General features: G+C 37.5%; 1 protein-coding gene across 1 annotated transcript; it reads right to left on the bottom strand.

Annotated features, from left to right (window-relative positions):
• Nucleotides 1-3,135: 3,135 nt before the first annotated feature.
• Nucleotides 3,136-25,887, bottom strand: iffo1a (intermediate filament family orphan 1a). The gene is made up of 9 exons (XM_059350415.1): nucleotides 24,259-25,887; nucleotides 13,416-13,476; nucleotides 12,785-12,880; nucleotides 12,456-12,596; nucleotides 10,791-10,975; nucleotides 10,544-10,661; nucleotides 8,605-8,703; nucleotides 7,443-7,573; nucleotides 3,136-5,419 (listed from the first exon to the last, which is right to left on the bottom strand). Exons 1-9 carry the CDS (start codon nucleotides 25,227-25,229, stop codon nucleotides 5,269-5,271), a joined length of 1,953 nt encoding a protein of 650 aa, XP_059206398.1. The 5' UTR covers nucleotides 25,230-25,887; the 3' UTR covers nucleotides 3,136-5,268.
• Between the last annotated feature and the right edge of the window lie 1,348 nt (nucleotides 25,888-27,235).

Here is a 27,235-nt window from a genome sequence, read left to right as displayed (position 1 = left end):
ACAGTGAGCGTATGTTAATGTAAATATCAGCAAAAACTGTAATTTATACTGAATAATCCCATTACTTTTAGGATAATTGTGTCATCATGGTATTTCTCCATTAACTTTACATGAAAAATTTATATTTTTACAGCAAAACTGTGTGTTTTCTACAGTTTATGGCGGTAGAATTTAAAGTTTTTTTTTTACTATTCTTTGATTTACAGTAATTAAAAGTATCTACTACGGTGATGTACAATGGTTAATTTTACAACCTATTTCTGATGCAATTTGACAGTTTTTTACTGTAATTTCTACAAACATTTTTACAGTGTATCTCTGTAAAACATAACAAGGCAGGAGGTTTTGTTGAATGTTCTGGAGAAGAGGCCAGGTCAGGACTTGATGTGCTGGCCTTGTTCCCTGTATTGATTAAGATTGGCGAATCAACGGATCAAGAAGGCGGAACTTCCTGGAAGAAATCTGCCAGCATGTTTAGTAAACAATTGTTAGTATTTAATGGGTTCGAAGGGAGAGAGACGAGGTTCAGACTTCACAAACTGAAACCCGTCTGTGTATCAGGGACATGAAGAGTTTTGGACCCGGAGATCTCTGTATTGCACATTTTTTGACGTATTGTAATAAAACTATGTTAAATTGAAAACTTGGACGTCTCCTGCTCATCATTCCCCATCAACGACTGCGCAGAGAAAATAGGTGAGGATTTTTGGTGTTGGAGTCAGATTATTCAATTTTCAAGGTTTCCTCAAGCTATTTTTCTAACAGACATCATCGTCATCCATCTTTAAAGTGTATGTTAACTCAGTGTGATGGTGTGGTAGTTAGTTTGTTGGTCTCCATGTAAACCCAGTGTGGTGTTTAATGTGTTTAATGTGCTGAAGCAGCTCAGCTGTTTCTCCTCAGCAGCTCTTTCTTCTTCTGCTGCTTCAGTGTTTGTTCTTCTTCATTGATTTACTGTGAAGCGGTTTGTTTTGCTGCGGTGGACCTCCTGTGTGTTGTTTAGCCAATAAACCAGTGTGAGCAGGAGGCAGTTAATATCAAATCATTACAGAAGCAACAACACTCAACTGAAACTAATCAATGCTGCAGAAATAAACTCCAGTTATTACCAGCTGCGTGGAGTCATTTCACAGTGTGGTATTAGTACTTTTACTGAAGTAAAGGATCTGAATGCTTCTTCCACCACTGTCCTTTTTACTTCTTTACTTTTTTATTTTTTTATTTTAATTTAATTTAATTTATTTATTATTTATTTAGGGCCGCGCATGGAAAAAAAAGTAAAAAATAAATAAATAAATGAAAATAAATTTAAAAAATGAAAATAAAAAATAAATAAAAAAGTAAAGAAGTAAAAAGGACAGTGGTGGAAGAAGTATTCAGATCCTTTACTTCAGTAAAAGTACTAATACCACACTGTGAAATGACTCCACTTCGCTCATTTTAACTACCTAATAAACTTTTAAGTGGTTTAATTTATAAAAATGGGTAATCATTTTATATGTATCATGTTTTTCATTTTAAATCTTGACCTGAAAAGTAATTAAAGCTGTCAGCTAAATGTAGAGGAGTAAAAAGTACAATATATGTCTCAAAATGTAGTGGAGTAGAAGTATAAAGTTACATAAAATGTACATAAAAGTACCTCAAATTGTCCAGTACTTGAGTAAATGTACATAGTTACTTTCCACCATTGCTACCTGCCTCTTCTAACTTATACATATCAGTTAAGAGTCCTCCTTCAGACACTGTATGAGGATTAAAGGGATAGTTTGTGCATTATTATACAAAACTTGGTACAATTATTGTCAATGCCCTCCTGAGGATAACCCTTTAAGGTTTTATTGATCGGCCCCTAGGCGGCACTGTGGTGGCAGTCTAATTTCATATTTGGTACCGTGGCCCGTTCAGTACTGCTTTTTTTTTTTTTTTTTAAATCTTTATTGATAATTAAGGAACATTACAATCATGAGGTCAGACAAAAAGGGATTTCAAGAAACAAAAAAAATCTCATGAAACAAAGAACTAATCAGGAGAAGTAGTTGTAAAAAATAAAATAAATAAAAATGATAGATACATTGATCATGCAGAGAGTACGAGGTACATAACGTCTGAACATTCTTTTTTTTTTTTTTCGTTCAGTACTGCTTGCAGTCCTAGTTTTGTTTATTTTTCTGTCTCCTTTTTTTTTTTGCTATTCGAATTTTAGTTCACATCAATATCTAAGTATAGTCTGGACCTGTAAGAACTTTTAATAATTTTTAATTACATTTTTAATTAACTTGCCATTTCTTAACTCCAACTGTCTTAAGTTGAATGATGTGTGATATGTGCCTCTTGTGTGTGTGTGTGTGTGTGTGTGTGTGTGTGTGTGTGTGTGTGTGTGTGTGTGTGTATGAGTTCTCTATACTGCAAACAAAATCTACCTCTGGGTACAAATAATCTTTTAACAAATTTCAGTCATGATCATAGCCACTAAATATTCATTCATTTTCAGAATTTTAACCTTTTAAATACCAGTTTGTTTCCACAATGCAAAACATTATTATTTCTGTATATCAAATTAAAAATAAAAAGTCTGCAAAAATGTCTGAATAAAAAAACTGCTATAATAAAATAACAAGATTAAATTAAAATAAACAATTGTGAAATAATACGTATTATATTCTACTTTCAGTGAGTTTAATCTTTCAACCAACTTAAGTCCTGATAATAACTACAAATTAATTACTAATTTTCATTATTTTAACCGTTTAAATGCCAGTTTGTTTACATAATGCCGCTGATTTATTTTAATAAAACTAGCAAACAAAGAAAAATGTATTTTCGAGTATACTAAATGCTGTTTTTTCCCTTCTTGTATCTGATTTTGAGGCATTTCTGGTTAATGCAGAATTTGAGTAAATGTATCGTGCAAAGAACAAACTCACAACAGAGACTCTTTCAATCTTTTATTCTGTGCAACGTTTCATTTAGCTTCAGTAGATTGATGGAACATACAGCTCTGTGACTGAAAGAAATAAAAACATTAGAGACCTCATGAAAACAAGACTCACTTTACATGCAGAATACAGAATATCTGCACCAAAACATCATTCTGACTTATTTGTTTGTTTTCCGTCCATATTTCCTGAGGTCTTTAAGTGGTTTTCTCTCTGTTCACACTTGATTCATTCCTGTTTTCTGCTCTTTCTACAGATGCTATTTACATTCTGATAATATAGAAGTCAACAGTTGAGTTGAAGCACACAGTTTGATGAGGTGAGTGACGTCTAGTTTGCTTTAAATATATTGTACACTTGCAGTTGCTTTGCTTTGTTTCTCCTTTTGACATTAAAGGAATAATTTGACATTTTAGTCCACTTCTTCTCTGAGCACTTTCTGTGGATGGTGTAAAATTAGAGTTCAGTACATGGAAACAAGCTTTTTTTTGTTTTATTTTTTTAGAAATGTGTTAAGAGAAGAAAATGTACAGGACTAAAACTAAAAGTATTCCTTTAATGGATCTGTTTTTTCGTAGTGAACATGGCAGGTTATTGAATAAGCAGACATTCATTTAATGAGAGATGTTTCAGTGATTGAAGAGGAGACACATTCATGTCAACAGAGACAGAAAACTGGCACAAACAAAGTCAACACTTTGAACACAGCTTCTGCAGAATGGCTTCGTTCCTCCACAAATGTACACAAACATGCACAGGAACCTAAATTCACTTTTAGAGACATTTCTTAAGTCGTACTGATGCCGGCTGTACTGTGCTACTAAGATGTTGATAGTAATAACGATGCTTAAACTAACAGAAATCTATATATAAATTGATACATTTTACACATAGTTTAGCATTATTCACAGCCTCGTTATATACATTAGATACAATATTTAGCCTTTACAAACTGTACATTTTTAAAATAGGTTTTTTAGTTTTGTAAAATAAAAACTAAATTTAATTTCTGTTGTTGCCAACCGTCTCAAAACCACAGACAAGTTCTTTCAAACAAATCCGTTATCTTCGCAGCAGCAATGTATGAAATGTGCAATAATTTCATTACATATAGAGCTCTGTTAGCATTGATGCTAACATGTAGCTCGGCTTCTGATTGATGGCGTATAAATATGACACCTTCCCTTTATGTTTTAAGAGGAAAGAAAATCTGCTCAAAAGAGCAGAAACTAAATCTGCAATCAGTTTGATGATTGATAAATCATTTATAAATCATCTATATAAAAAGACTTTTTTTAAATTATTGGAAATAATCATTAATTACAGCCCTACATCTGTCCTTAACACACAAAAAAGGAGTTTGAATTCAGAAATCTAAGGCGGATTTCCCAAATATTTACTTTTATATTTATTTAAATTAATTTTGGTTAAATGCACAAAAATATTAAATGTTTATAGTGAACAAACTTTCACTCATCTATATGAAAAAATGTTTTTTTTTATTAGAGAAGGTGTCAAATTCCTCAAATGTTGGATTTCAGTTTAAGGCAAGTTCGGCTTTTATAGTTGGAGATCTGTTAAATGTTTTTTCGTCAAACTTTACCGTCAGAATGGTGAACAGGCGAATCAGGAGTTAAACTCTTTAAAGATGCAGCACATGACTGGATTATTAGTAATAAAAACAAGCATTTCATTATAATAAATAAATAGTAAAACTGTTCATACACGTGATCACTCTCTACCACTGTAACCAACAGTTGTGTGCAAACTATTTCTTGTGCGTCATTACGTCTCTGTGCAGCTGCAGCTGAAAGGCATTAGTACGGAAATTGTGCAAAAATAATCGTCTCCCACACTAAAAAAAACAGCAAAATAAAACGTCATTTTCATTTCATCAACAAACAGAATCAGTGAAATGTCTTTCAAAGTGCCGTTTTGTTGTTTTTGACTTATTGAGGTGCAGTTACAGCTGATAACCACGGGAGGGCAGCACTTAAACACAAAGTGAAGAGTTATTGATTTTTGATCAAGCTTAATTCTTTCTATAGTTTTCTATCTGAGCTTTGCAAAACTCTGGTTTTCTGATGTAACTTTTCTGGCGCCAGAAACCGATTTGATTCAGCTTTTTTCCCTAAATCACCTGCTGTCAGGTCGGCATCCAGTAAGCAGCTTAAAGATCAAGATAAAACATTTTACCTCTGCTGGTTTTTAAATAATTTTAACTGCAGGGAAACAAAAAAAGACCTAATTTGAGATGTGTGTCCTCGTATCAACACAACAGACTGATGTGAGGTTAGGTCAGGGTAGCAGCAGCGTGGTGGAGTGTGTGTTAGGGTTTCCTCCAGGTCAGAGGAGGGATGGAGGCGTTGGCGCCGCAGTAAGACTCGCTGGGCTCTGACTCAGCAGGCAGAGCTGCTGCTTTCTTCTTCTCCTCGCCGTCAGAGTCGTCCACCGTCAGCGTGATGAGTGAGGGAGACTTCCTGTAGAGGACAACAACATGATGTAGCTTTAGTCCTCTGTGAGTGGAAAAAACACCATATTATGGGACGTCCAAAAATGACAACCTCATAAAAAGAAATGCTTAAAATGGGTCAATTATAGTCAGTTGATACATATTAGAGCATAATAAGGCCAGAAATGACCTAGGAAAAAAAAGTCATGCTATAGCATGTCGTTTTTTGTCATACTATATATGTATCATAGCATACTAAATTGGTCACTTATAGTCTATTGATACATGATACAGCATAATAAAAGAAATGACATAAAATACCCACATTTTGGGATGTCCAAAAATGATGCCTTCAAAAAAAAGTCAATATATGTGGTAGTATGTTTGTCCAAAAACAGCGAAAAAGCACCATATTATGGGATGTCCAAAAATAACCCCCTCATAAAAAAGTCATACAGTAGCAAGTAGTTTTTTTGGCAAAAATAGTAAAATTTTAAAATGCTTAAAATGGGTCAATTATAGTGAGTTGATACATATTAGAGCATAATAAGGCCAGAAATGACAGAAAAACACCATATTTTGGGACGTCCAAAAATGACCTCCGAGAAAAAAAGTCATTCTATAGCATGTTGTTTTTTGTCAAAAATGGTCAAATTTTAAAATGCCTAGAAATGATTAGAATGGGTCAATTATAGTCAGTTGATACATATTAGAGCATAATAAGGCCAGTAATTACATAAAAACAGCATATTATGGGATGTCCAAAAATGACCCCCTCATAAAAAACAGTCATGTCGAAATTTTTCTGAAAAAAGTCACTACATTTTTAAATTCCCTGATACTCTCAAAATGATCTCATTATAGTCTGTTGATACGTGTAGTAGGGTGGCTTTTCCAGAAACAACAAAAAAAACACCATATTTTGGGATTTCCAAAAATGACCCCCTCATAAAAATATGCTTAAAATTATAGTCAGTTGATACATATTAGAGCATAATAAAGCTAGAAATGACATAAAAACACCATATTATGGGATGTCCAAAAATGACGACCTAGAAAAAAAAGTCATATGTCGATTTTTGTCAAAAATGGTCAAATTTTAAAATGCCTAGAAATGATTAAAATTGGTCACTTATAGTCTATTGATACATGATAGAGCATAATATGTCCAGAAATGACAGAAAAACACCATATATGGAAGGTCCAAAAATGACCCCCTCAAAAACAGTCATACTATAGCATGTCGAAATTTTTCTGGAAAAAGTCACAACATTTTTTAATTCCCTGATACTCTCAAAATGGTCTGTTGATACGTGTAGTAGGGTGGCTTTTCCAGAAATAACAAAAAAAACACACCATATTTTGAGAGGTCCGTAATTTGAAAAAAAAAGTCATAGTATAGTATGTCGTTCAAAATCAGGTTACAAAGTCATCGTATAGTATTTCGTTAAAATATCATGAAAAAAGTCATAGTATAGTATGTCAAAATTTCATAGCAGGTCAGTAAAATAATTACCGCAGTAGGTCAAAAATGCACCTAAAAATGATATTAACACTGTCTCATTTTAATTCTCTTCTTAAAACCCACCTCTTCTCGTTGGCTTTTAACACCGCGTAGAGTGTTGATTTTATGATTTTATGATTTTTTTATTGTATTCATGCATATTTTATTTTGTGCTGGCAGTACATTTTACATTTTATTTTATTTATTTTTTTATCCCATTTTTAATTTAGTTTATGTTATTGCATCTTACTGATCTATTGTTTACTACATCTCTTTGTATTGTGTTATGTATTTGTTGTTTTTGCAGCACTTTGGAAACCTTGTGTTTGCTAAAATTGTGCTATATAAATAAAGGGGATTGGATATTAACAGTTAAATCAACACGTCTATTAACCATTCAACAAAACCTGAACACCTTGATGACAGTAGATACAGGATACAGACATAATAACTTGTGATGTTTATCATTATATCACCCAGCTATAGTAAAACATTTCCCTCAGTCATTTCCTGCTGGTTGGTGTGGATGTCTTGTGTGTGTCCGTACCCGTCTCCACTCTGTGTGATGAGTCTCCTGCACGTCTCCATCTGGACGTCCAGCCCTCTCTTCATTGAACACATCTCCATGTACTCGTGCAGGTGGCGGTTCATGTCACTCTTGGCTGTGGCCAGTTCCAGCTGACCAGGACAGAACAAGTGACAGCATTAACCCCAAAGTACTCCAAAATCTATACATGAAACTGTCCTGGTTAAATCATCATTACAAAGGCTTTAAACAAGCCCATATGGGTTTTCTGCCTCTGTAAAGGGTATTGCACATATTTTATCTGGTTCTGTATTCCCAAAAAAAGGGATATTTTAGATAATAATAGTGTATAAGAGTATTAAGCGATATAGTCAGTAAACAAATTAAGATGACTTTACAATCATACAAAAAAGGAAACATATTTATTTGTGAGAGATTATTTGTGAGAGATTTTTATGAGAAGGTGGACACCTTCTCATAAACACAGGAACTTTTAGCTGTAATTGGGCAGTCATATATTCCAGGTTTAGGTTTATTTATTTGCACAGTTATAAAAACATAAAACAACAAGGATGACAAATAATGTAAAGTGCAGGGAGAGGCAGAAGGGTCTTTGTATAAACAATCTTCCTATCCTGTGAGACCGCTTTTTCTTTTCCTCCATCTTTTTTTATTTATTTTTTGGTATCTGTTTGTATGTTATGCTATGGTGTTTGTATGTTGTGTGTGGACTCTTAATTTTACCGTACAAGTGTTGCGTCATGTCTTGTGATACATGTTTGTCAGTGTCTATGATTGTATATGTGTTGTGACTGTATTGACGGTTGTTGTTGTTGTTGTTGTTTTTGTTTTCATGATGATCTTGGAGTATGGACAATTTTATTTAATGTTTGGACTCCAGCAAGAATAGCTATGCTCATGTGCTGGTGCTAATGGAGATCCAATAAATAAATAAATAAAAAGATAAAGAACTTCTCATGAAAAGTCAAAGATTCAAGCCTGTGTATATAAAAACTTCAGGGTAGATGTTAACTACGACTCCCAAGGTGCATTTCGGCAAGAAACAGCTGTTTCTCAGTGGCAACTGTTTGTATTATAGTATTTAGAATCATCCACTGTGGCAAAATAACAAGACAAAGACATTTAGAGATTAAAAAAAAAGAGAATGCACAAAAACAAGCACCTCAATCTGTCCGATGGTGTCCTGGTATTCCTTCTCTCTGGATTTGAAAAGAGACTCCGTGTCTTTAATCACCTCCTCAATGGACTCGTCCTGCTGCAGCTGGATACAATGAGAGAAGAGAAAGAGACTAAAACTCTTTATTTACACCTAAACACAGCTGATTCTGAGCTATACTGTATATTCTGATGCTTTTGTACTTAGGAAACCTTTTGAGTGCAGGACTTTTACTTTAAGTATTTCTACACTGTGGCATTACTAATGTTACTGAGTTTCTGTGCAGCCAAAATAAAGAACAACAAACCTGCACCACAGCTGTGTAAATGTCTGTGTGAATCTGTTTGCTATTTCCTCTCTAAGCAGGTCATTAGCCTCTCTGGCTTATTAAGTGCAAAACAGCTTACAGGTCACCAGGGTAGACTGTAGACGTCAACAAAACAAAAGTTCACCAGGTCAGCCAAGTAGAACACAATTAAAAGTGTCCCTGACATGAAACACCGGTGACTTTACTGATGTCGGGAAAATAGATCTGTAGAGAGATGGAGGGGGAGTTACATGAGCCGGGGCTTCTCTGTTAGACACCGCTCTGCTCACACTTTGAAGGCAGATTCAGTTTTATAAAAAGCTGCTGTGGCTTTGATTTCTCAGTGTACTGTTTGTTGTTCAAGGGTGCTTTCACACATGTAGCTTTCCTGCTTTGAGGTCCTTGTATTTTTTTAAGGTGTTAAGGGAAATCTCTCTGACTAGGAGAGGGACCAGAAGCATCTGTCACAGCAAATAAAACTCAGCAGATTTATATATGGTGTCCAGGCTGCAAACCAAGGTTATTATAGTTAACGAAAACTAACGAAATAATGAAAACTAGAATTGAAAAAACATTAACGTTAACTGAAATAAAAATAAAAACTAGAGTTTTTAAAAAAACGATAACTAACTGAAACTGTATTGCGTGGTTACAAAACTAACTAAAACTAACTAAAATTATAGTGAAAATGTCCTTAGTTTTCATTTTTGTCAACTTTTTTCATTCATAATTCAGTGTTTCTATTTGAACATGCAACACATGGTGAATATGTTTACTGAGACTGGGATGTCTACACTCCAACCAAAATTCAAAACAGTTAATAACCTTATTGGGGCTGAGATAATAAACCAAAGGAAATAAAGGCAAAAAATTTTATGACCTCTTTGAATCTGGCACCCAACACAGAGCCCATTACAAAAACACTAAAACTAATAAAAACTAAACTAAAACTAGAAAACTCACTCTTAAAACTAACTGAATTTGAAAACAAAAATTCACAACTAAATTAAAACTAAAACTAATGAAAAATCCAAAACTATTATAACCTTGCTACAAACCAGCAGTATCTATTAAAGACGCCTTCTACTTAAGACATTTATTGAGTAATTAATTAATGATCATGATGATCTGATCATTAAAGTCATTTGTCAGGAGACAATGAGAAGAATTTGTTGGTCTCAGCTTCTCAATATGAGGATAAATGCTTTTTCCCTCCATTTTATTTCATTCTAAATTGAAAATCTTTGGGTTTTGAACTGTTGGTCAGACAAAACAACAAATTTGTAGACGTTATTTTGAATACCCAGATCACATGAAGGTCTTACTACAGTTTATAGAAGAAGAAAAAAAGCACTCTTTAGATGGGTTGATAATGAAAACAAGCATTAGTAGCAGCATGAGACTCAAAGACGAGTGTTTTAAGTGTATCTGTCCTACAGATATAAAGGATAATCAAAGCAAAATTAAGCTCAATTTGGGCCAGTACTATCAATGCAATAGCAATGAGTCAGAATACTATATTACATTTGCAAACAATTCTGTGCAGGTGTTGCTTTGTTGTTTCACATTATAATGAGAAGTAGTTGCCAAAAAAGGCGATTCAATCCATTTAAATCTAAATCTAGTGTGTGTACGCACCTCTCCTTGTGTTTCCACTCCCAGACTGTATCCAGGAAAATCCTCCCAGAGCAGAAGAGTCTCCTCTGTTTCCTCCCAGGCCAGACTGTCACAGTCATCCTCGAACTCACACTCCCTCCTGCACACACACACACACACACACACACACACACACACACACACACACACACAGAAACACACATTAGTCATGTCGACTATGTGTCTTAAATCAGTGTGTTTTTAAACATTATTAGCCAAAAACACCTACAGCTGATTCAGCATCCTCTGCATCTGCTCGTTGATCTGATTGGCCGACGAGCTGCACGACTCCTCGTCTTTAGCCCCGCCTCCCTCACCCTCGGACATGCTCAGTTCGTCTCCGTCCCCGCCCTTCGCCGACTGCCCGCTCTGCTTTCTGGCCCGGCCGCTCAGAGTGGAGGGGGGCGTGGCCACCTGCAGGGAGGAGATGTGTTTATTTAACCCTTTGATGCACAACATATAAACACCTTCTAATGCACAACATAAGACAAAAATGACCTGCATTCATTTCACATTTTCATGCTGTTATTTCATGCTGGCTATGTGTTTCAATATCTTTTTTTTATTACAACAGATCACTATATCCATTTTTCCTTTCGTACTTTATAAAGAAAAACAGTTTTTGTTTTTTTACATCAAGTTTACACACATGGGTCAAAAATGATCTTGTGCATTAGAAGCGTAGTGATACAAAAAGTGATACACTAAATTAACAATTTGAGTATATGTGTAACTATTTTTGTCTTCTTTTTAAGGTTTAACTTTAAAATAGTTGTTGGAAAATCACATATTTTAACATTTGAGACTTATTAGAGCCACCAAATAATAATTTCCAATGGAAAAACACAAATCTCACAAAATAGGATAGTTAATATTTGTGAGGTTTTAAATTGGTTAGAAGCGTAGTGATATAAAAATGAAATGAAAACAAAAATTAGGACGTATGATGATCAATGATTAATTGAGGAAAACCTGGAATACTGAATGATGAAATTAATTTATTGCAAAGATATAGAATATACAAACTTATTCGGATCACTTTAGACCAGGGGTGGGCAATTAATTTTCCCAAGGGGCCACATGACCAATACCAAAACTCAGAACTAAATTCTGCTCAATATTAATGTAATCGCTTTATAAAATATAGTAAATTATCTGGTTTTGAGCTGCTGCTGATAGGAACACATGTTATGATGAGACTGTTAATGTGGAGTAAATCAAGTATAGCAGTAAAAAGTAGTAAATACTCCAATCACTATATCACTTTTCCATTTATTTTAAACACAACTGTAAATCACCTTTAACAAGGTTCCTTTTTATGTTTTTGTATTATATAGCTTGTTTTTTCATGTTTGTACATTTTCAAGGTGTTTTACAATGTTGTGATGCTTTTATTTTGAAAAGGTGTCGTCCAGTGTAAAACGGGTGCTTTAATTTTGAAAGGTAGTGACAGGAAATAACCGGTAGAAAGGTTAAATGAAAAAACGAACAGTAAATAATAACGAGTGCGTCGTAATTCATATAGAGTTGATATAAAGTATGAAAAAGGCTTCTATAGTGGCTGACTGACAGGACACAAGGTTTGTTAGAGTTTATTTTATTCTGTCATATATATTAGTGGCTATATTTGTTGTCTTAACTATAGTAAAAGTGCTTGTTAGCTCTAGTGCTAATGATAAGGTTTGCTATTTTTTTCAAAATAAAAGCACTGCGGTTATATTGATTTCTAATTTCTTGGTAACCTCACGCGGGCCGACAAGGACAGCCAACGGGCCGGATGTGGCCCGCGGGCCGCCCAGTGCCCAGGTCTGCTTTAGACCCATGTCGTGCATCAAAGGGTTAAAGTAAAAGGTGGTTGAATTATTGAGATGACATTTTATCACCACAAACGCACCTGAAACATCTGGATCATGTCCTCACAGTTCCTCTGCTGGGCGACGTCACAGAGGCGGGCGGTGATGTCGATGCGGCGACAGATGTCCATGTCCACCTTCATGGCTTTCTCCTGGATCTTACTGTCCAGATCTGACAGGTTCTGATGCAGATAGAGAAGATTTTCATCTTTTATTAGTCAAAGAACTCTGCCAGCACATCCTAAATTATCTATAATAACATAGACTTTATGAATCACAAATAAAAAACTGTGAAATGTATTTTCTTTCTGAACTTTTCTTGGTTTTAAACATATAAAATAAAGCTAAAAGCAGCTCAGAGCAGACTTACGTTGCTGACAAGTCCTTTAAAAAGAACAAGCTCCGCCTTCAGCTGCTTCACCCTCAGAGCCAGCTCATCCTGACACACCTCGCTCTCCTGCAGGTCCTGCACACACACACACACACACACACACACACACACACACACACACAAAGACATGAGAATGAAGTGATGTCCTACCAATATTAATGAGATAACAACTGAAGGTGCTGCTATAACACAGACTCCTGATTGCCTTCATTCAAAATACAAAAATGAATATTCAGAAGACAGTTCACTGATATAATTGTCATCTTTTGGATCCTTTGTTGTGATTAAAGAAAGAAGTGAGACTCAGAGCACGAGAAAAGAAAGCTACATTTTCTAGGTGGTAACCATAGACTGTATAAAATAGGTGGTAACATGCGGCTATAGTTAATATCTGACTCACAGCCACCAATTTATTGCTGACAATGTTTCGATCTACATGGATCTTTGCCAGGTCAGATGGAAACATCGTCAGCAATAAACTTGTGGCTGTGAGTCAGTGTTCAGGCTCTGGATGACCTTGGACCTGTGCGTGATGGGCATACGATATTCTCCTTCCATAGTTAAAATCTTAACATCTTATAATTCATTTCAAATTTAAATGTCACATTACCTCCTCCAGTTCAGCCACCTTCTCCTGCAGATCCATTCTGGCTGTGTACTCTTCCTCCCATCTACAAAACAAACACAGAAAGTAAAACATTTAATAACACAGAATTATGCAGAACAGACAAAGATAATCAAATAATACTCAAAGACTATTTCTACTTGTTTATCTGCTTCCACTGTGTAATCTACACACAATCTATACGTATAACATCAATCTGTATCCTAATCTTCATGTCAGTGAGATGTGTGAAGAGTTTCAGCTTCCTCGTCTTCCTCCCTGCAGCTTTAAGCACCGTGGTTACCTGACTGACCCACACTGTGCAGCACAAAGCCTCTGCTCCCACCACGGGTATTACTCAGCAGGTGTTATGTAAGGAGACACCATGCAGAGTGCATGTAGAGCACCAACAGCACCAAGAGCATGCTGCAGAACTCAGCCAGCCACTGAGGAGAGAAGACAGAAATACACAGACAGAGTGGAGAGGCTGAGCTCCCACTGCAGGGATACAAGTGGTCTGAACACATTTTATTTCTGATTGTATTGTGACACAGCTCAGGTCAAAATATAAATATTAACTAATAGTGAAACACAAAGAAATGCATTCAGAATGAGACAGTAACAAAAGATACTACTTTGGTTTTTAGCCACATTTGCAGTGTGGCATAAGAAACAGTTATAGGTCAATTAATCATTCACTCCATATTTCATGTCCTGAGTTAACTCTCTGGAGTCTCCAAAAGCTCCAAATCCAGACTTCTTCATGACATCCAGACTAGAAAACAAAGCAGCGTGGAGCCCTACTGTAGATTTACCTCTAAAGTTCTGGCTGTAAACTCCATGAGGCCAGTTTCAGTTTGATGATGATACACCAAGTAAAACTGGAGACAAGCTCAAATATATTTAGTATAAAATGATAGAACTGGATGTAACCCTCTTTTATGTTATATTTGCAAGCTTTGTTCACATTTGCAACATTTACAATTCTTTATTGAGCATGATAGTGTTCTGAAAGTTAAAAAAAAGATTCAAAATCACATTTTATGTTGGACTAAAGGACTAAAAAAGACGCAAAATGACCCAAAAAAGACACAAAATGACTTAAAAAAGACACAAAATTACTAAAATAAGACACAAAATGACAAAAAAAGACAACAACAGACACAAAATGACCAAAAAGATACAAAAAGACATATAATAAGACACGAAAAGACATGAAAAGGGTTCAAAAATGTACAAAATAGCCCAAGACTCTATAGAGTTAATAATCTAGATAACTGATGGAACTGGGATGGCATTTGATTTATACACTCCATGTCAAGAGAGACTCAACATATGACAGAAAGCCATCCTATACAACTACAAAGCTAGTGTGCATCTGTTTTCAATGGTGAAATGTAGAGAAATTAAATAAGTTCAAACAGACATCTGTAGAACATGACATTAGGTTATTATAGTATTCGCATCTGACAACAAAACTGCTAGATACTGGTTAAAGTTATATAAACACCCATCAGTTCATGAAATGATACCTTTTAGACCTCAGATGTAATTTTACATAATGCAAGCTTTAGCATGTTACACTTATAATAACTTAGACATGCTAATATTTAAATTCAGCTTAAAGCAGAGCTGAGTACAAAAAGGCCAAGCTTTTTCATTTCATACCCCGCTACAATATATTGATTTGTTTTATTTTTTCCCTGCTGCTTCTCCTGCTTGTTCCAAATGCTTCGCAAATGTTTGTGCATCTGGTTCTTGACTGGATTTTCCTAAACGGCATCAACAAATCATCTCAGCAGTTCTGGCGTCTTTCCATCTTTCCATCCTTTTAGTCCCTCACACTAACACTGCTCAGCTGGAGCCGCTGGAGAAATGAAATTATGGCGTATATCGTGTCTCTCGGGACGACCTCGGATCAGATTGCCTCCATGTCAACAGAGATATTAAGTACGTCACGTGCAGGTTACAGGCATTGAGTGAAATGTGACTCCATGCAGATTTTTGCTGCTGATGAACATCAGATGTGAGTCACATTCTGGGGGACAGAAATCAGCAGTGATTGAACTTCAGCTGCAGAGAGAAAGAGTCATTATATCTCAGATTAATGTGAGGGTGTTACAGTGAGAGCTGGTGTCCTTGTTGCTCTCTTCTGTTTGTCAGTCTCAACACGTGGCTCTGCAGTGAGGCTGCTGGCTGTCATTACTGCTTTATCTCTATGACTGATGATGACATAACTGCTGGATGATTCAAAAGCTTGTTGGAATGCAGTGAAATGTTAATCTGAATAATAAAAGGCTTTCACATAACTCACACTAACTATTGTGTGATGTGTCTCAGTTTGCTCCTGTCACCTGCTGCTGCTGCACTCACCAGCTGCAGCGTCAGCAAACTAGAATGACGAGGAGAGGGTGACGTAAATTAAAATTGTGTTTAATGACGCAACCTATTCTTTTTTCTCTTACTAACAGTCAACTTTGAATTCCTTTAAAGCAGGGGTCTCAAACTCAAATTACCTGGGGACCGCTGGAGGCAGTATCAAAATGACCAAAAAAAGACACAAAATGACAGAAAAAAACTAAATGACTTAAAAAAGACACAAAATGACAGAAAAAAATGAAATGACTTAAAAAAGACACAAAATGACAGAAGAAAACTAAATGACTTAAAAAAGACACAAAATTACAAAAAAATGACACAAAATGACCAAAAAAGACACACAATTATTTTAAAAACACACAAAATGACAGAAAAAACGAAATTACTTAAAGGAGAAACAGAATGACCAAAAAACAACACAAAATGATTAAAAAAAGACACAAAATGATTAAAAAAGACACATAATTACTAAAAAAAAGACACAAAATTACCAAAAAAGACACAGTTACTAAAAAAAGACACAAAATTACCAAAAAAGACATAGTTACTAAAAAAAGACACAGAATTATTTAAAAAAGACACAAAACTATTTTAAAAAGACAGAATTACCAAAAAAAAGACACAAAATTACCAAAAAAAGTAACTAAAGGGACCTCCCACACACAACACGTTAAAGTGCCATTCATATAAAACTCACATTAAACTTTCATATCAAGGTGGGGGCCACAAAATATCGTCATGAGGGCCGCAATTGGCCTGCGAGCTGTGAGTTTGAGACCCATGATCTAAAGGAAATAGTAGTATGGTCTGTGGCTTGTTTTCTGGATTGGTCTACAATCCTTAATAACAGTAAATGGAACTCTTAAAGCTACAACACACTGAATACTGTGTAATTATATTTAATGATAACCTGAGTCCTGACCTCATCCCCATCCAGCACCATCATTTTTTAGGATGAACTGGAACACAGAGACCTTATCACCAACACCACTAATGCCCTTGAGGCTGAATGGGAGTAAATCCCTGCAGCCATGTTCTAACATCTGATGGGAAACCTTCACAGAAGAGTGGATGTTGTTGCCTCTACAGATAAATGCATGTGATTTCAGAATCGTATGTTCAACAGTCACATGAGTGTAACGTCTACATATTTTTGTCCATGAAGACTACCAGCCTTGGCAACATGCTTTCTCATTAAAAACAACATGATAGTGAAAAAAATGTACCAAATTAGATTTTTCCATTGTCCCAAATGTGTCACTTCAAGTATTAGATTGTGTTTTAGGGGGCTACGACAGAGCCGTCGAACTAATGGGTTTTCGTCCAATGGGACGTATTTCTGACTATTGCGGTTTCGGGAATAATGGACCGTCAATCAAATGGACAGTCCCTAAGTGGACATTGCCTTGTAAGATTCAGCTGGTGACTTTTTGGGTAAAAAAAAGCAAAAGTGATCCACCTGAACACATCTCAACCTACTCGTGAAATTAATTTCTTGGGGCCTAGTACATAACATTTTTGTTTTGCTTGAGTCATCCAATCATTCACTGATATCACTAACTGTTATTCCAGTAAGGCTTCTGTAAGTTACAGGAGTCTGAGAAGAAGAACAACGTTTACAGTGGGGTGGCAGGTCATGAACAGGTTTGGGTTTTTTTTAACTTTATTGCCTTTATGCACATTAACAGGCAATTAACAGATCACAAAGGAAAACAAATCAAAACATCTTGAGATTGGGTCTCATCTGTCACACAAATAGCACTGTAAAGGGTATTGCACATATTTTATCTGGTTCTGTTTTCCACAAAAAAAGGGATATTTTAGATAATAATAGTGTATAAGAGTCTTAAGTAATAGTCGGTAACTTCTCATAAAAAACGTAACTGAGCAGTCATATATTCCAGGTTTAGGTTTTTTATTTAGGTTTATTTATTTGCACAGTTATAAAATAAAATGACAAGGATGACAAATAATGTAAAGTGCAGAGAGAGGCAGAAAACCCTTATGGGCTTATTTAAAGCCTCCACCTAGAATGTCATGATTTCATAGTTATAAGTTAGTTATAAGAAAGTAATAACAAACTCATAATATAAAAACACATATGTATAACAACATGTTAGTCTTAAGCGATATAGTCAGTAACTGCACTGTAAAAAAATAATCTGTTAAATTTACGGTAAATTACCGGCAGCTGTGGTTGCCAGAACTTCACCATAAAAAAATACAGTGAGGGGGTTTTCTACTGTAAATTTAAATATCAGCAAAAACTAATTTAGACTGAATATTCTCGTTATTTTTCAGGTAATTGTGTCATTCATTCACACATCCTGGCAAATCCCCATTAACTTTACATGAAAATGTTATATTTTTACAGCAAAACTGTGCGTTTCCTACAGTTCATGACAGTAAAATTAAAAATTGTGCTATTCCTTGATTTACTGTAATTAGTGCCTACTACGGTGATACACAATTTTTAATTTTACGCCCCATTCCTGATGCAATTTGACAGTGTTTTACTGTAATTTCTACAAACATTTTTTACAGTGTGGGCTCCACCTTCTCATAAAAACAGGTACTTTTAGCTGTAATTGGGCAGTCATATATTCCATCATGTAGACATCTTTTACTTCCTGTAACCACTCAGTGATCTTGGATGAACAGGTTTAGAGGAATACTTCGGGGCTATCGGCGTGATACTAGAAACACAAATTGTTTTGTTCTCCCAGATTGAACCAACTGGTTTGTGGTTCGGCTGTGGCTCAGTTGGGAGAGTTGGTTGGCCCCCAAGGGTTGGTGGTTCAATTCCCTGACCATCGCAGCCTACATGTCGAAGTATCCTTGAGCAAGATACTGAACCCCAAATTGCTCCCGATGCTGTGTTCATCGGTGTGTGAATGAATTCCCAATGGTGGCAGGTGGCACCGTTTAGGGTAGCCTCTGCCACCAGTATGAATGTGTGTGTGAAAGGGTGAATGAGCGCAGGCTGTAGTGTAAAGCGCTTTGAGTGGTCGCAAAAGTGACTAGAAAAGCGATATATAAGTGCAGGTCCATTTACCATAAATGGCCCTAGTTTGCAATGTGAGTAAGAGGCTATTGAACTGATTGAACTGAGAATGTAAGAGAAAAAGAGGGCGGAGAGGTTTTGGGATGAATAGTGATGATGATGTTAATGATGATGTCAGCTCCTGCCTGACGCTGCAGAGGCTGGCAGGGGACAGAGGGGAGGGGGAGGAGGGAGGAGGGCAGAGATGGATGAGGAGTCAACAGGGACAGCAGCAAACAATTCAATAGGAAACAAGACAGGAGAGAGAGAGACAGCACATAAAAAAGAGAGGGAGAAATGTGAGGAGGGAGACATAAAACAAGAGAGAGACAGTGAGAGGGAGACAGAGGGTGAGAGATAAAACGCAGAGGAGACAGAGAGGAGAGCTGCTGGCAGACTGGGTGACATCACTGTTGGCGGTCACAGGCCAGTGCTGCATTGCAGGTACCAGGACAAAACACAGCTGAGAAGAGGAGGAGAAGGAGGAGCAGGAGGGAAAGAAAGGAGGAAGAAGAGAAGGAGACAAAATGAAAAGGAGCAAGAAAGAAAGGAAGAGAGAAATCATGACAGAGACAAACAACAGCTCATGTTCAACCTTTCCCCTGACAGTTCCTCCCTCCAGACAAACGGAGCCAAACATTTACGGTCACAGCTAAATTAAAGCACCTTAATGGAAGACAGTACACAGCAAAATCTGTAGTGTTGTTTTTTCAGTGTTAATAATTTTTTGTTGGTGAGTGTTGATTTTAGAGTTGTTTTAACATTGTAGTGATCAAAAAGCTCTGCCGGCGTTGTTACATGTTACATGTTAACACCTGAGTTAGATTCACTTCAGTTGAGTTGATTTTCAGATTTTGTGACTTGTATGTTCGGCTAAAGACAGAATGCACTTTTAATGTATCATAAAAGAAAACAATGAATGTTAATTATCACATGAGCGGAAGGAAATAACATGATTTTAGGGTTAAAATAACACGATGTATGTTAAAAATTAACACTCACAGTGAAAAGGGTTAACACAATTTCGAGTTAAAAGTGCACTTGTGTGGTGTCATAAAACAACACCAAAAGTGTCAAATATTTATTAAAGAGGTAAAATATTAACACTTTTCAAAGTGTAGTTTTAACTCAGAATCCATGAGAACTATATAAACCCAGAAAAAGTGTTACATTTAACACTCTGTGAGTTAAATTAACACTCCCGATTTTGCTGTGTATACACACATAAGCTGCATTTCCACAGATAACTTCCTGGTCATTTGAGTGCCTGGACTAGTTTTTTAAGGGAAATAAAAGATTCTTAAAGTTCAGTTTAGTCTGACTACCTGTTTTCTCTGATAAAGCATGCTGAAAAGAAAAAAAAACACTCAAACAGCCACAGAAAATGCCCCCAGAACATATGTCCAACTATGGTCCACCACTCAATGTTTGGCGACTTTATATCATCCAGGTCATGAATTGCTTCATCTCTGAGTCACCTACTTCATGTCTGAGTCACCAAGAAAAACGAATGGGACTTTCTCGAGTCAACCTTCTACTTCACAACTCTACCTTGGCTTCATTTTGTGAGATAAATACTACAGCACTACCTGTAGAAACTTTCATGCATACATGCTACATGTCAAAGTATCCTTGAGCAATTGCTCCCGATGCTGCATTCATCGGTGTGTGAATGAATTGACGATGAATGAATTCCCAATGGTGGCAGGTGGCACCAGCGTGCCCTGGTAGCCTCGGCCACCAGTATGAATGTGTGTGTGAATGGGTGAATGAGCGTGTGTAGTGTAAAGCACTTTGGATAAAAGCACTATATAGGTGCACCCCCGTTTATGAGAATCAGAAAAAATATGTTTCACCAAACTGACAAGTGTAGAGATTTAGGAAAATGGAAAATGCCCTCCTGACAGGCCTGCCAGCCTGCACAATAAAACCGCTTCAGATGATCCAGAACGCGGCGGCGCGCCTGGTCTACAACCAGCCAAAAAGGTCACATGTCACACCGCTGCTCATTGAGCTCCACTGGCTACCTGTTGCAGCCCGCATCAAATTCAAATCTCTAATGCTGGCCTACAAAGTTGTCTCCGGTACTGCTCCTACCTACCTGAACACCCTGATTCAGACATATGCTACCTCACGACCGCTGCGCTCTTCCAATGAACGGCGCCTGGCTCTGCCCCCCGTTGGTCCAAGGCAATCCAGACTCTTTGCATTTCTTGTTCCCCGCTGGTGGAACACACTACCAGTTCCTACCAGAGCAGGGGCGTCCCTCTCTACCTTTAAAAACCTCCTGAAGACCCAGCTCTTCAGAGAGCATCTTCTCTCCTAGACCACACGATAGTTCTACTCCTCAAAGAATTGTCACTAGCACTTATTGATGCACTAATAGCTCTTTTTGCACTATACCTTGATTGTTTGCTTTTACTCTTCCTGTAAGTCGCTTTGGGTAAAAGCGTCTGCTAAATGACTAAATGTAAATGGAAAATGATCAAAGGAAAAAGTATTTGTGAACTGAAGAGAGAGGGAGACACACCTGGTGGGAATCTGCACTCTACTGCACATCCATTAAGGAAGCAGGATGCTGTAAACATACTGCTTAATTAGAGGAAATAGCTCAATCATTTCCATCTCTCTTTTATAGCTTTCAACCATGTAAAACTTGAAAGCAGTTCAGTGCAGCAATAAAAACGTAAACGATTAGCAACACACAGTTCAGAGAGGTTGCTGTTCAGTAAAACGTCCTGCTGGCTCTGAAATCGATGTGACTGAAGGTTTGTGTTGGAGTGGCATCCTGCCTCAGCAGGCTTAAACACAAAGTAGTGAGGTCAGGACTTTTCAGCATAGAGCTGCAGTTGGAGACTGTGTGTTAATGTGTGTGTCAGTGTACAAGTGTGAAACAGGTCTGAGCTGGAAAAAAAACAGAAGCTGCATGCTGTGCAAAACCCTGCACAGACAAAACAGAGGTTTGCATGTCATTGACAACACCTCTGCTTAAAAGCAACACAAACGCTGCAAATTAAAACAAACGCCTTGTATTCACTTCTAACATCCTGCTCTTCCTGAGGCTTTTGTTTCTTTTATATGTTGTTCTCATAATGTTACCTGCTGTAACACAGAAGTGACAATGTCATTAAAAGAGAATAACAAAAAAAATACAATTAAATTAGGTTGGCAGGTTAAAACTTCACATTTTGTTCAGTCATAAGGATCATACAGTCCGGTCTGGTTATAATTTCCAATTATTTAATTTTCTGCATGGAAATATAACCTTTCAAGATGCTTCTCACCTTCAGTATTTTTTATGCTCGTTTGAAAGTTTGAAAGCACTTATTGTCAATCGCTCTGGATAAAATCATCCGCCAAATGACTGCCACGTAATGTAAAAAATTCTGGTAAAGCTTGCCATAAAGAAATCTTTATCAGCGATTTGCAGCACTGCACTCAATGGCCCAACACAAGCGGAGACATTAAAGCATCACTAGCTCAGCAGAAACTGATTTCCCTTTACTGGTAGTTTGGCAAAATCCTTGTGGGGTGACAAATTCAAATCAATCAACTCTGCTCAATGTTCATGTTTCAGCTTTTCACAGAGATCAATAAATTAAACCTTCAGTGCCAAAATAGATTGTGGAGCAGGAGCTAAAGCTCAGAGGCACGGTGGGACATTGTCTCTCAACAACACTGGAAACTGAGTGCACATTTCTGCCTCTAGTATAAACAATATAAGGCATGAAAAACAACTAATAAGGCACTAAACACACCATAATGTACTGTCTATGATAACATTAAAGTGTATTGTTAAGAGCTGCCAAGCACTGCCTTATAAAGTGATAACTGAGTATATATGATAAATAGTTTTCCAGGAAAATTCTCTATATGCATGCATAGAGATGTGAATCAAATTGCCAATCGATTGGAATCATATGCATCTGAGTTTATGGACTTCTTTTATCAATGCTTTTCTGAAAGTTGCAAAATAATGACATCAAACTCAAACTTAAAACAAGAAGGAAACACTGGGAAAACTGATGATGAATCAATAAGAGAACTGATAAACAATCTGACCAATATGCAGAATCAATAATGGCATTAGTATCTATAAAACAAATTACAATTGTTTTGTTTTTGCACTAATAATATCTTTTTTTAATTAATAAATCAATTAAACCAAATCATAATAATTCCCATCCCTAACTATGCATGTGTCTTTTTCATCATTTTGCTGCTGTGACACTTTAATTTCCTGTGTGGAATCAATATCTCATGATATAGACTGACATCAGTAACTGTACACTCACTGCTTGATGCTGCCATACAACTGAAGTCAATACTTTCTAATCATTCCCAGTACAATAAGTCATTCCCAGTAAAGGAGCCGAGCTGGGAGGCCAGAATATGTGCTGCTTTAATCTCTCCCATCCCTTTAAATGTGCATTTCTACAGTCTTTATCATTGGTGCCACAAATCATCCAGAATAATAATGTGAAAATGATCCTCATAATGCAATCTGACACTTTGGTTTGGTGCCTCAATCCTCCACAAACACTATTTGACACAGCACATACTACATAGGAGACCTAAACCAAGATATTATTTTCCCGTATTAAATATCAGTGACTGCATGTATTATGGTGGAAAGATAGTATGGAAAACCATGATAGAAAAAAAAACATGACATGAGATACTTTTTAATTTACATTGCTTGTTTTATTGTTATAATGTATTTGTAATATTTTAAAAATGTATTTGTAATTTTTGTTGTCTCTGTAACCGGTATGTGTGGTGAGACATCTTAGAGCTGGACAATATTTCAATATCCGTGTCTGAAATACAATTTTTAGATGGTATTTTGACACATTTTATCTAACAAATATTGTGATTTTCTTTCTTCCTGGGAATTGGATAACAGCTTTGCATTTGATTGGTTAAATATTCTTCTTATTAGAACATTTAGGGCTCCATGATTTGGAAAAAAATATGCAAATGTCATTAATTATACTGATATTGTGATATGGTTCACATGATTGGAGAAAATGATCATATTTTCCATAGTTTTACAAATTTCCACCTACAAAATATATAAAAAATGATAATGGTGTTCATTTTTGTGAAGATCTAACAACCTAAAACAAAGATTTTTGTGTTGGCCTGGACATCTTGTAAAACAACAACACTTATTTCATAAGGTGTTTTGACACAAACGTGCCCTTTGATTTGCATATTGCAGTAGTCCATATTGCGATTTGATTAATTTGCAGTCCTATAAATATTAATTACACACTGACAAGAATGAACCTCAGCAGTAAACTGCAGCACTGCATCAGAAATCAGCCAGTTGAATAACAAACAGTTTGCATTAGAGGGTATAGATCCAAACAATGCAGCCATGTTGAAAGTTTAAAGAGATAAACTGCAATAAACAACTCTTACCTCCTCTTGTACTCGTCTCTTTCTCTCTTCACCTTGGCCAGCACGTTGTACAGGGCTCTGATCTCAGGTGTGATGGTGTCGATTTGGACCCCAACGCCATCCGGGTGCGTCCAGGAGACCCCGGGGCAGGACTCCCTCCCGGAGCCGAACCGGCGGGTGTGGTTGAAGGACCAGATGGTCCCGGGGAGGAAGCGCGGGGGAGGAGGGGGGCCGTTGTTGGTGTTGGTCCCGGCGTTAGACGCGTATTTCTCGTTGATGTTGGTGATGGTTTTGGACGGGTCGGTAGGACTCAGGGCCGGGCTGACGGAGAAACCGGTCGTGGTGAGGTTGGAGTTTGAATCCGTGGAGAGTGTGCTCGGGTTGAGGTTGGTCCCCAGCAGGTATTTGTTGTCAAACAGAGGAGGAGGGTTCAGGGTGGGAGACAGGAGGCCGCCGGGCAGGTAGGCCGAGTTGTTGGCGTTATGGAGCGGGATCAGGCCCGGTCTGGCTGGAATAGGCCCAATAAATCCAGTCTGGACCCCCATGTCTTTAGTCAGCGGCTTCTGGTGTCCATCTCCTCCGCAGTTGTCCTCCAGAGCCTGCTGCAGCTGCTTCTCCAGCACCTTGTTCCTGCGCTCCAGCTCATGCACTTTGGCCAAAAAGCAGCGGAAGCGCAGGTTCAGGGTCTTCAGGACGCTGATGTTGGAGCCCAGGTCGTTGCGCAGCGCCGTGGCCGCAGGGGGCACACGGTGCAGCGGGGCGCTCAGGTGCAGGTAGGCGAGGCCTGAGGGCGGAAGGGCGCCCAGGTCCAGCCCCGACAGCCCATCAGGCCCGAACCCGTGGTCCCCCAAGAAGTAGCCAGGCTCCGGGACGGCGGAGTCGCTCTGGCCCGTCATCTGGTGGTGCTGCTGCTGCGGGGCCAGGAAGCCACTCTCCCCCAGGACCGGATTCATGCTGGAATAGGAAAATCTGAAGTGCTCGAAATCCGGCATGAACCCAGACTTCTATATAATCAACTCGACAAATAATTGTGGTATTCTTATTATAGCCCCGAACCGTATTCAGGCCCAGCTGCCTTGTTTTTGAATCCTCCTCCTCCTTCTCCTCCTCCTGGTTTCACCCGATGATCACCTTTATGCAGAGGAGCTGTGGGTCTGATGATGCGGGTTTAAAAGGACGCGTTAGGGGCCTAAAATCGCAGCGAAACAACAAACTCCAACAAGAATATTACAGCAAAGCTATGGTGATACGATATGGGGATTAAATGCAATATAAAGCACAACAATATGCGTCTAAACTCGCAGACACAGCTGGACGCTGCAGCAAAATAAAATTACCGAGTTTACTTTTACGCAGGACTAAATTATGATCCAGAGATCACAGCTGCGTCACACAAATGTTTATTCTACGCCTTAGTTCTTAGTTCTTTGCAGCTGTAATAAAAAATTAAGAATTGTACCTGAAAAACACTAAGTTTGGATCCAGATAATAAGGTGAAATAAGCCTGAGGAGCAGAGAGTCGAGCAGCGGTGCAGCAGGATAAACACAGACTGCGGCGTTCACATACCGTACTGACTGTAGCAGCGGAGCACCGTGAAGTCTGTCTCAGCTACCGTAATGATCAGAGTAGAGGCGCACCTGGGCTAAAACTAAAACCATAGAATGTATAAATAAGGCTAAAACGGCACAAATAGGAGAACTTTAAAATATTTGGATCATCCATCTGGAGCCGAATGTTACATAACCTTAATATTTTTACTTCCCCTTTCAAAAACAAGAACTAAAAGGCAAATCTACACCAGTTTACACCCAAAACGGTTCAGACTAGCCGTGATCGATTACAGTTGAAGAAGAAGAGTACTTTATTAATCCCACAATGGGGAAATTCAACCTCTGCATTTAACCCATCCTTTTTATACACACAAGTGAACACACCATGCAAGGAGCAGTGGGCAGCACATTACTGCGCCCGGGGAGCTGTGCAGGGGGGTTAGGTGCCTTGCTCAAGGGCACTTCAGTCCTAGACCTGTCAGTACTGGGATTCGAACCAGCGACTCTCCAGTTACAAGCCCAATTCCTAACCTCTAGGCCACAGACTGCCCCAATGAATTAATTGAATTGAATTGAATTAACTATTCAACTCCATTTCAGATAGCATAATTTAGCTAATGACGTTTACCAGACTACAGTAGTACAGCTTAATTGCTACCAAATAAATCTTCTTTAACACATAAAACGCCTCTAAATTAATTTGTTCTAACTTTTAAGAGCTGTTCACTTAGCTGTTAGCTTTACCAAGTTCATAATGGCTAACGGCTAACTTTGAAAACATTAACGTTTACATCAACTGACGTTCAAACGGCCAAATAACATTTTCTCACTCTTGGTCTGTCAAATTGTGAAAAAACAGCAAATAACAGTAAACAAATGGTAAACAGGTGATAGTCATTTCAGGGGAGAGACTTTTTTAGGGTACCCAGTGAACACTCATCCCACCCAGCCCTCTCCTCCTCCCTGGGTGAGGCTCTGCAGCAACAGATTTTATTTTTGGCTTTTCTCCCCAGAAACTAACTTCATGTTCTGCATCAAACTCAGAGTCACATCTCTGCACAGGTCCTACAGAACAGCTGTAAGATTCTGGATGAGAAATATGTCTAAACAGCTCACTGTTTGAATTAAGTTTCAACAAAAAAACACAACACAACTAACTAGAACATTCTAAATCTCACTATATAGCAAAATCCCTGCAGTAAAAAGATCTATTTCCCCACAAACACACACTTTACCTGGAAATCTTAGTGCTATCACACCTCTCATTTAATGAAGTTGCCCATTAGTTTTAGCTTGCACCTTTAAATATTTGTCTGTCTATCTGTCTGTCTGTCTGTCTATCTATCTATCTATCTATCTATCTATCTATCTATCTATCTATCTATCTATCTATCTATCTATCTATCTATCTATCTATCTATCTTGATAAAAACTAAATCTGAGGGAA

Source organism: Centropristis striata, chromosome 14 (assembly GCF_030273125.1).
Source record: "Centropristis striata isolate RG_2023a ecotype Rhode Island chromosome 14, C.striata_1.0, whole genome shotgun sequence".
Taxonomy (NCBI): domain Eukaryota; kingdom Metazoa; phylum Chordata; class Actinopteri; order Perciformes; family Serranidae; genus Centropristis; species Centropristis striata.
The sequence above is the reverse complement of the archived record's forward strand: the minus strand, read 5'-3'. Positions and strand labels throughout refer to the sequence as shown.

Coding starts and splice junctions, on each gene's coding strand:
- iffo1a (XM_059350415.1), bottom strand. CDS start 25,229: ATGCCGGATTTCGAGCACTTCAGATTTTCCTATTCCAGCATGAATCCG. Junction 12,881..13,415: donor AGGTGGCTGAACTGGAGGAG/GTAATGTGACAT, acceptor GTGTGTGTGCAG/GACCTGCAGGAGAGCGAGGT. Junction 12,597..12,784: donor TTAAAGGACTTGTCAGCAAC/GTAAGTCTGCTC, acceptor TATCTGCATCAG/AACCTGTCAGATCTGGACAG.